Source organism: Benincasa hispida, chromosome 10 (genome assembly GCF_009727055.1).
Source record: "Benincasa hispida cultivar B227 chromosome 10, ASM972705v1, whole genome shotgun sequence".
Taxonomy (NCBI): Eukaryota; Viridiplantae; Streptophyta; class Magnoliopsida; order Cucurbitales; family Cucurbitaceae; genus Benincasa; species Benincasa hispida.
The window spans coordinates 4,732,460-4,743,082 of NC_052358.1; the positions used below are offsets into that span (position 1 = coordinate 4,732,460).

A 10,623-nucleotide genomic window follows, 5' to 3' on the forward strand; every position below is an offset into this window, starting at 1 on the left:
TTAGTTTATTGGTTTATGGTTAATGCAACTAAAATATCAAATATTTTATAGACAAAGTGAATAAAATATCATATATTTTATTAATCACATAATGAGTTTGTTTATACAACGTTTACAAACTAGAGGACCCTACGAGATTTAGGGCATTAACCCCAACACCCAATACATTTGAAAGTGAACAAAGATTTGGTTGACTTTCTGACCCTAAATTCAAAATTTTTGTTGATGGACAAAATAGTTAATCGCATTTTCAAGTCCTTTTTTACTAAAAAAAAATAGTTGACCAACTTCAACATCTGTCCTAGACGAAGAGGTACTAAGCATAATCAACTCTCCCCTATTACTTGAAGACATAGATGGTGAAGTTGCTGTAGAACAACACACATCTCTATGATCATGATCCATTTCATTTAATCCTGTTGGTTGCTCATTACCATCCACTGAAGGACCACAACATTGCTCTGGATGACCACAATCCATATAATCTAGTCTAGATGATCTTTCATTACCACTGAAGTACCACCCAATTATGTATCACTACAATTTATTGAATTCAATCCTGTTGGATTAGTGTGGTCATTGTCTAGTGATAATGTTGATGGTACAATATTGGTAGACAAAGAAATATCATCATTTTCCCTATGAAACTCATATGATTCATCGTATTTTCTATCCACGGTCATATCATCATAACTCACATTTTTTTAACCTCATTCTAATATTTTTCGTCCTGATTCGATTTTAGCGTTACAGATAACTGAAGTCTACTAAGTTCTTCCCGAGAAGAAGGAAGTGAACATCATCATCATTCTTTATGTATTATGGAGGGACTTCATATTCAAGCTTATATTTAACTCTCATTATAAGATCAAACTCTGAAGAAGTGACAAACCCTGTAAATGTGAGATTTAAGTTCTTCATACTTTAATGTAACAAGCACAATGATTCCTGTCAACTCGCCCCCAAGATACGAACTTTCATTCTCATCCCAATCACCTCCATATCGAATAAGTAGATACTTTTCTGTCATCCTACAAAGCAAATGAACATTTGTCATTAAGTTGTACAAGCAATTGAAGTGTACTCTCGCTTTCTCTTAATCTCGCTCTCTCTCTCCCAATACAAAATTTCGTAATGCTCAATTCCTACCTCTCAAGAAACAACACAGCAAAAATAATGAAACATAATAAAAAAAATGTTCTAAAAAAGCCTCATCTTGGAAATCCCTGTTCGAAAAAACTCTGTTCAACAAAACACCAGGAAGTAATCACCGTTGAAATGAAGTTTAGAGTTTAAAGAAATCACCATTATATTGTATTTAGGTATTATTGATTTGAGGCTTCAGTCGTGAAAATTGTCAAATCATTCGTACACTGATGAGTAATCACATCAAACTAGAGAATTTAAAGCAAGAACGATAGTGTTTGACCAGACGAGAGCGAGACTTATAACGTGAGACATTTTGAGGGCAATTTACGTAATTTGATATGACGATGTTGTCAGTAAAGGGTCCATTAACATTATTTTTCAAAAATGGGTCATTTGATATTTTAGATCAAAAAAATAGGTCATCCATACAAATTTTCCTTACAATTAATCGATGAACGCCGAGATATTTATCAAAAGAATTGATTAAAAAAAAAAAGAAAAAAAATGGTGGCTGGTGGGACCTTTGTTTTCCTAATTTATTTAAGACAAAAGGAGCGCACACGGAGGAAGCGGGAAACTTTTTGGGCCCTTGCCGGAGAAAGCTTGTCGGAGAATTAAATAACCATCGGAGCAATGGAGACTTGAAGCTGATGATCATCATTTGACGAAGTTTACTTTTTGTCTATAGTGAAAAATGGACATTGACACTTTTAAGAAATCGGGGGCCAAATCTCCTTGTTCGAATTACCGCTGAGTCGGTACGGAAAGTTCGGAAAACCCTAAACCCTTCTTCTCTTAGCTCTTCCACATGGCGTCGCCCTTTTGTCTTCCTTTGGTTTCCGGTAATTCCATCTAATTCTCTGGGAACTTTGATTTTTGTGCTTTAGTTGATTCTGTTTGAGTGCTTGAAGGAATTATAGCATAATTGTACAGGTGGGTTAGTTTTTGTATTACTGGTTGTGTTAATGCTGGCTTGCTTTGTATGGAAAAATGGTTTTCATGGTATATTTTTTAATGCTACTAGACTGAAGTTGAGTTACGTTCACTCGTAGTAGCAGAAATGACGTCAAAAATAATTCGAACTAAATATCCCATTAGTCTCAACGAATCCCGAGCGGTCATTCTTGTCAATCATATGTTTTTTCTTTTTGCTTTCTGTCCACGAATTCAGTAATGGAAACGATTTACTTTGTCTTCCAAGTTAATACTTGTGCGAGTTGCACTGCTTATATATTCGTTCAAAATTAAAATTGATATGTTTTTACTTCAGAGAATTTCAGTGAAGTTCATGATGCAAGAAGCTACCTATCACCCTTTGCGAGTTCCAGGTCGGATCTTGATGCTACGACCTCTGAAGATCAAGCTGCTTCACAACACAAGAGAAGAAGAATTGCCTCTAATGCTGATCTTTCATCTCATGATCATTTGAAGGAGCAGAAAAACTCCTTTCCGACATTGCAGTCTCCTGATTATTATATGTCTCCAAGCTTAGAGGAGATGTCTAACCACGTTCTGAAAGATCCCGATTACACTAGTCAAGTGTTAGATTTTACTGTAGGACGTTGTGGTTATGGGTCTGTTAAGTTTTTTGGTACGACTGATGTCAGATGGTTAGATTTAGACCAAATTGTGAAGTTTCATAGGAACGAAGTTATTGTGTACGAAGATGAAACCACCAAGCCTATAATTGGTCAAGGTCTTAACAAGCCTGCTGAAGTTACTTTGGTTCTGCGGTCAATAACAGCCAGCTTTTTGGAAAGGCAATTTGATAATGTTGTGAAGAAATTGAAATACTTTACCGAGAAACAGGGAGCTCACTTCATTTCATTTGATCCAGAAAATTGCGAATGGAAGTTCTCAGTTAACCATTTCAGCCGGTTTGGCTTGACGGAAGATGAAGAAGAAGATATTGTAATGGATGATGCTAATGCGGTACAAGATCCTGCAGAAATCAACTGCAACGAGATTTCTGATAATAATGAAAACAACTCAATGGACTTCACTGAATCTGTGCTTTGCCATTCCCTTCCCGCTCATCTTGGGCTTGATCCATTAAAGATGAAAGAAATGAGAATGGTTATATTTCCTGAAGACGAGCAGGAGTTTGAGGATTATAATGAATCTCCTAAGTTTCAAAAATCATTCACAGGTAGAGAATATATGAGATCTCCTTTTAAGGATTCTTCTCAGAGGACGAGCCAAAAATTAAATTCTCCAGTTGTCAGAAAGACTCCACTAGCATTGCTTGAATATAATCAAGGTAGCCTTGACTCATATTCTCCTGGTTCCATTTTGATGTCCCAACCAAAAAAGGTTACTCCTGTTAAGCGCTTGAAAGCAGAAGGTTTCAAGCTAGACCTTATGCATGAAACTCCAATTACTATAAATCATTCTTGCAACATAGTTGATGCAGGTTTGTTTATGGGTAGGTCATTTCGTGTTGGGTGGGGCCCTAATGGCATCCTAGTTCATACTGGAAATTTGGTGGGGAGTACGAATTCACAGAGGGTCCTATCATCTGTAATAAATGTAGAGAAAGTTGCCATTGACAATGTGGTGAGAGATGAAAATGGTAAAATGCGTAAAGAATTAGTTGAATTTGCTTTTGATCTTCCTTTAAGTTTACATAAGGAAATGAATCATGAATTTGAAGAAGGATCCTTCAATTTGAAACTTCAAAAGGTTGTCTTCAATCGTCTAACGCTTCCAGATATTTGTAGGGGCTATATAGATATCGTTGAAAGGAAGCTTGAAGTTCCTGGATTATCTTCTTCTACTCGTTTAGTTTTGACACACCAGATAATGGTTTGGGAGTTGATAAGAGTTCTTTTTTCTGAAAGGGAAAATGTTGGCAATAGTTTGGCTGACGATAATGAGGAAGACATGATGCAGGATATAAAAGAAGCTTCATTGAAATTTGACTTGGAAGCACTCCCTCTTATTCGGAGGGCTGAATTCAGCTGTTGGCTGCAAGAAAGTGTTTTCCCCCAGGTGCAATATGAAATAAGTTCATTAAATGATTCCAGTTATCTTGAACATATATTTTTTCTTATGACTGGGCGGCAGCTGGATGCAGCAGTGCAACTTGCTTCTTCTAGAGGTGATGTGAGACTTGCTTGTTTGCTGAGTCAGGCTGGTGGATTCACTGTTGGATCCACTGTGAGTCGCAATGATGTTGCTCTACAACTTGATATTTGGAGAAGGAATGGATTGGATTTCAGCTTTATTGAGAAGGAACGGACACGGTTATATGAGTTGCTGGCAGGGAATATATTTGATGCTTTGCATGACATTGACCTTGACTGGAAGAGATTCCTTGGGCTGTTGATGTGGTATCGTCTACCACCAGATACCACTCTGCCTGTAATATTTCACTCTTATCAGCATCTTCTTAAGAGTGGAAGGGCTCCACTCCCTGTTCCAGTTTATGCTGATGGGTCTCAAGAACTGGCTTTGAAGTCTAATACAAATGAATATCTTGACCTCTCATATTTTCTCATGCTGCTTCATGCTAATGAAGATCCTGAATTTGGCTTTCTTAAGACTATGTTTAGTGCCTTCTCATCAACAGATGACCCACTTGATTATCACATGATCTGGCATCAACGTGCAGTGTTGGAAGCTATTGGTGCAATCAGTTCTAAAGATCTGCATATTCTTGATATGGGATTTGTTTCTCAATTGCTGTGTTTGGGGCAATGCCATTGGGCCATCTATGTGGTCCTTCAGATGCCCTTCCATGATGATTTTCCACACCTCCAGGCTAAAGTTATCAGGGAAATCCTATTCCAATACTGTGAAATATGGAGTTCACAGGAATCACAATTTGAATTTATTGAGAACTTGGGTGTTCCAAGAATATGGCTACACGAGGCGATGGTATATTATATTCTCCCTCTCCTACAGTTGCTATCTTTACTTGTCAAAACTGCTTTTTTATTTTATTGGTTTGGAGTTACGTGCATATCATTTTCAATTATAGATTTATTACATGTACCATAAATTTACTTCTTTAATATTTGCTACACTATGTATCTTTGCTGCTGTTGTTAAAATTGTTTTGTGCTAGTCACAGGTCAAATATCGTTACTATTGAGGAGCCCCTAGAATAAAATAATTGAACTGACCAATTGAGGGGGCGTTTGGAGTAAGGAGTTGGTTATTATAGTCCTAGGTTATTATAGTTGGGTTATAATAATGTGTGTTTGGGGTATACCCCAAACATACCCTGAATGTTTTTGGTTTCATGCCATAAATTCTGTAGAACTCTTAGTAAATATTTGCCTTTTTCCTGGATGCCGAATGGCTACTTCCTGTGAAATGCGTCTAGTGTTATGGGGACAAAAAATTCCGAACTCCATATATTTTTAGAAAATTATGAGACTTTACCATCAGTGTTGTTTGTTTGTTCTGTTGACTCTTTGTGTAAGAGTTCGTTGAGTTATCCGGGGATCTTTTCAAATCTTGGATATCCACTTAGATCATTGTGGTAAAATTTATCACCAACATTTACCCTTCGATAATGGGGCATTTATATCAGATTTGTTGTGAAATAATCTGTTTGATACATTTTCTTAAGTTGGCTTCAAGCTTACAATAATGGTAATTTTGGGTTAATTTTTTTATTTTGGAGTAGATGGCCTTAATGGTCGTGGTTTGGGCACTAAAATCTTGTTTTTGTGGAAGAATGCTTGCCAGGTTCTTTGTTGGAACCTATTATTAAAACAGAATGCCATAATATTCCACTATCTGTCTGATGGCTGGGACAGTACTATCAAATAGGCTCCAATTGAAGGGTTTTTTGTAATAATAATAATAATAATAATAATAATGGAAAATTAAAGAAAAGAGAAACTGAATTTATTGATTAATGAAATGAAAGAAGTTAATAGACTCTCAATATCAAAAGGTGCATTACAAGAAACTTCTCCCATTTAAAAGAAGAGACGAAAGGCTATAATTGGTAAAAGGGTGTTTACATTGACACCAACACAAACCATGATTTAATAAAAAAATCCATGAAATTATCAAGACTTGAGTGATTGTCGTTGAAAGCTTACCCGTCTCTCCAACCAAAGAGTCCAAAAGAAACCCCTGTAAATCCATTTCTTCTTGGTGTTCTCTATTGAAGCTCTTTGGTGATTCTTCAATTCAAGATATTTCTCGAAGTAGGTGAGCTTTCATTTTCCCTTTTTAATGTTGCGTTACCTGTGTCTTTTTATTGGGATATTTTGCTTTGTATTAAGGTTTTATAATTATTGTTTGCTACTTTTATTGTATTTTGAGCATTAGTCTCTTTTCATTTCCTTAATATAAAATTTTGAAAGAAAATAAAAACCCTGTTAATTGCAAGCCAAAGAGGTTTCCTGTCACCAACTGAAGTTCTTTTGCTGACTTTGCATTATTACTCCAATTTGCTATAGGTAGCAACTGGGTACCATTTCTGTAATTGCGTACATTATTTCATAAAACATGTATGTGTGTGCAGGAAGCCAAGAATGTTCATATAATGTTTTTTTTTCACAACCTAACTGTTTTGTGCTTCCTAGTGGTAAGAAAGAATCTTGGGTTTGATAGACTCAGAGGAGTTCAATCCATGATGGTCATCTATGTAAGATCTAATATTCTATGAGTTTTCTAGACACCCAAATGTTGTGGAGTCAGGCAGGTTGTCTCATGAGATTGGTTGAGGTGTGCATAAGTTGATCCCAACGCTTGCGGATATTTAAAAAAAGGAAAAAATACCTTTTTGGTCCCTAAGTTGTTAGGTATAGGTACATTTGGTTCTTGGGTTTTCAAATTGACCAATTTAGTCCCTTATATTTTAGAAATAGGTTTAAAAGGTCCCTACTATACTAATTAGATATTTTTATATTATTTAAAAATATTTTTCTAGTATAAAAAAAAAAAACATTTGATCTCTCCTCTCTTTCCCATCCTCTCACATCCTCTTCTTCTTTGAGAAACTGAAATTGATCAAATGGAGGGCTTAAATTTGGTGGAAATGATAATCTGAATTTTTACCTACTGGCTTCTTTGAAGTGGATTTGGAAGAGTTTGTTGATACTATTCATTGGGTTGTGAATTTTTTTTTTTTTTTTTTCCTGGGGGGTGGGGGATTGGTAACTGAGGATTTTCTTTTTCTCCTTTCTTTGAATGAGATGTAGTTGGAACGTTCAAAGATGGAAAATCAACTCAACATGTAATTCCAACAGAGACAGAATTGAAAAACGACAGGATCTGAAATTGAAGCTCCCACTGTCATTGCTTGTAATGCAAATATAGATTTTGAAGGTGAAAGCCCTAAATTCTTTGCTACCAAGGATCCATCTTCTGTAATTTCTCAAGTAATTATGCTCAATACAGTGCCTTACTACAACATACTCTGTTTTGATGGGATTTCCATCGAATTCTGCTCCTCACTTCCTACAGTACTATATCACCATTCTTGGCTACTGATTTCTGATTGGGGAAAAGGGTCCCAGAAAAGGTCTCTATAAAGGATGGAAGGAGGGGAGGAGAGAGAGGAGAGAGATAAAATTACTTTTATTTTTATAATTTAAAAATACTTTAAAATAATAGAAAAAGACCTAATTAATATAGTGGGGATCTAGGACTAAATTAGTCAAATTGAAAACTCAGGGACCAAATGCACCTATACCTAATAACTCAAGGACCAAAAAGGTATTTTTGCCTTTAAAAAATTGTTTCATGCTGCTAGATAACTGAAATTCAGTGCCTTCTAGTTATGCTGGCGAAATTAATGGTTTGTTGTTATCCCCATTTTGGCTTGCCATCTTTTCATGTCTATCTATGTGCTTGTGTTCTGCTGTTTGTTATGAAGATAACGTTATCGCTGAAGAGTGAGAAATGCCATTGATTTTGTTGAATATATAGTCTTGGAAATTAAAATATTTGTCTCATTGACCATCTATCGATCTAAATTAATTGATTGATATTGCTTTTCAGGCAGTTTTTTTCAGTTACCATGGGAATCTTCCAGAGGCCCTCGAACATTTCATTGAATGTAGAAATTGGCATAAAGCTCATACTATTTTTACAACTTCAGTTGCTCATAGATTATTCCTTTCAGGTAATTGTTCACATTGCTTTTTCAGTGACATGAAGTGTACGCTTTCATTACATAGCTTATATTTTTACATGTACTGAAAACTGTAAGATGGTTACAGATCTGTCATTGTTGTATCTATTTAATGTGACAGGGTTGTTTCAGGTAGGTTAAATTTAAGTTTCATCTATGAGTCATGCGATACCAGGTCTTTTTTTGCTAATGATAGGAAAAGTGGTTGATGCTAAAGTCTGTTGATTTTTCATTTCCAATGATGCAGCTGAGCACTCAGATATATGGAAGCTTGCTACTTCAATGGAGATCCACAAGTCTGAAATAGAAAATTGGGAATTTGGAGCTGGGATTTATATATCATTTTATTCTCTGAGGAGTTCTTTGCAGGAAAATAATGAAGGGAGTGAACTGGTATGCACACCTAAGCTTTTCTTTTGTAGCAACTCTAACTGTGCAAATGAGTTTTTAGATCCGAGACTTGGGGTCATTTGAATTCACTGCAAGTCCTTATGCATCTTGTTTTTTTATTTTAATTCCTGATTAAGGTATAATTATATTGCAGGACTCACTTGAGAGCAGAAATGTTGCTTGTGAGGAATTTCTTGGTCGACTAAATGAATCATTGGCGGTTTGGGGTGACAGATTACCAGTTGAGGCAAGGTATGTAGAATTCTTGACTATGACATTTCAATCTGATTCAGTTGTATTTCATGACTTGTTAAGAATGAAATGCTCAATCTCTTAAATTTTTATTCCTTTTGAACTATGATCTCTATTTGGTTGTATTTGGTTGTATTTGTTCGTATCTTTTATTTTTCTATCTTCTTGGGAGTTCGCATCTTTTAAATTTTTATTCCTTTTCATTACACCAATGAGAAGTTGTTTCTTGTTAAAAAGTTTTGTTTTTTATTAAAAAAATCCCCACAAGGGAGCCTGTTACTAACATCATCATAAAGCTTCTCAAGACCAAATAGAAGAGTGAATTGAGCTTTTTATCCAATCAGACGAAAGATAGACATCTAGGGATTACAAAGCGTTTCCTCATAGTATTTACATACTTTCTGGAGTTAAAGTAAGATAGAAACATTATTAAACTTCAAATGTGATTGTATGTATTTTTGGTGGAGGAAGACAAATTGACTAGGAAATTTTCCTGTGAAATTTTGAGGTATTTCAAGCTATATACAGCTGTATATATAATACAGAGATTTAAGAAGTTTATAGTGCATCATATATCTTTGTTATGAACTGCAATTGATTTAGACTTCTTTTTTAATTTGTGGTTTCTTTTCTATTGTTGTTACTTTTATTATTTTTTTAGCATTGTAACATCAAGGGATTAGTATTAGTATTGAGTTTTCTATTAATCTATACACAGAGTTGTTTACTCAAAGATGGCCGAGGAGATAAGTAGATTACTTCTGTCAGATATTGGGGAGGGTTCTACTCGTGATGCTCAGTTGAGTTGCTTTAACACTATTTTTACCGCCCCAATGCGAGAGGATCTTCGCTCAAGTCACTTGCAGGATGCTGTTTCCCTTTTCACTTGTTACCTGTCAGAAATCACATCATAGTCTTCACCTCTCTGAACACGTTTTCCGCAGCTTCAATTTTTAACCGGAGGATCATGTTTTTTTTTTTCATATAATCAATGCCTCTATCCTTTGCAGTATACAGTAAAGGCAGGAGTGAAGTTTTGCAGACCCCTGCCTAGAGAAAAGGTTTGTGATTCCTGAGGTTTCAATATTAGCAATCAATCTGAAACCAAAATTCAAAGGAATGAAATAAGCTGTTCTTGTAAGCCAAATCGTTATCTGTTAGAACTATACCTTCTCTTGTAGTGGTCAGTACATCTCAAATTTTAAAGTTATGGTAGCCATGTAGTTACTATTTTCCATGAAAAATTTATTGAATTTCACACGAGAGTTTACTGATTATCTCTTGCAGTACGGTGGCGTGGCTTACACTTACACGTATGATTATTAGCTTTTGTCATCAAAGTATTTCTGATTTAAACCCTAGCAAATGTTGAATGTGTGAATTTCAATATTTTCTTCGCTACTACCACTCTAAATAAAATTCACTCTACAGCTCCATTTTTAAAGTGGAAAAGTAAGGACTCTTTACTCATTAGCCTTTGTTATATCATCTTTCTTTGCATGAGAACAGCATCAACGAATCAGCTTGCTTCCGATGCGAATGACTGATCTTTAGCTTCGATTTTGTTGCGGACTTACCAGGAAATTTAGAGTTAATGTGTTGCCTGTATATTGAACTAGGAGATTTGTTTCATATTTGTACACATTTGAATTTTAATTGGTTTGATAGATCTGATTCTTTCCCATTTCCGTATTGAAACATCCCCTAAAGATTTATGATTTGATATGTAA

At 35.4% G+C, this 10,623-nt stretch overlaps 1 protein-coding gene across 3 annotated transcripts; it reads left to right on the plus strand.

The window, feature by feature from the left end:
• The first annotated feature begins 1,708 nt into the window (after window positions 1–1,708).
• Window positions 1,709–10,623, plus strand: LOC120088048 (nuclear pore complex protein NUP96). 3 transcript variants are annotated; one of them, XR_005484806.1, is made up of 7 exons: window positions 1,709–1,991; window positions 2,420–5,028; window positions 8,119–8,242; window positions 8,499–8,644; window positions 8,796–8,893; window positions 9,612–9,954; window positions 10,403–10,623. XR_005484806.1 is itself a non-coding variant. In XM_039045073.1 (6 exons), the coding sequence occupies exons 1-6, from the start codon at window positions 1,958–1,960 to the stop codon at window positions 9,805–9,807; spliced, it is 3,207 nt and encodes a 1,068-aa protein (XP_038901001.1). In that variant the 5' UTR covers window positions 1,709–1,957; the 3' UTR covers window positions 9,808–10,170. The 3 variants fall into 3 exon arrangements, 1 of the variants encoding a protein (XP_038901001.1); XM_039045073.1 differs by lacking the exon at window positions 10,403–10,623 and having other exon boundaries at window positions 9,612–10,170; XR_005484807.1 differs by lacking the exons at window positions 8,499–8,644; window positions 8,796–8,893; window positions 9,612–9,954; window positions 10,403–10,623 and adding an exon at window positions 7,317–7,443.

Excerpts from the sequence above, each read along its gene's own strand:
- LOC120088048 (XM_039045073.1), top strand. The coding sequence starts at position 1,958 with ATGGCGTCGCCCTTTTGTCTTCCTTTGGTTTCCG. Across the intron at positions 1,992-2,419 it reads TTGTCTTCCTTTGGTTTCCG|AGAATTTCAGTGAAGTTCAT; the intron begins GTAATTCCATCT and ends TTTTTACTTCAG. Across the intron at positions 8,243-8,498 it reads TCATAGATTATTCCTTTCAG|CTGAGCACTCAGATATATGG; the intron begins GTAATTGTTCAC and ends CCAATGATGCAG.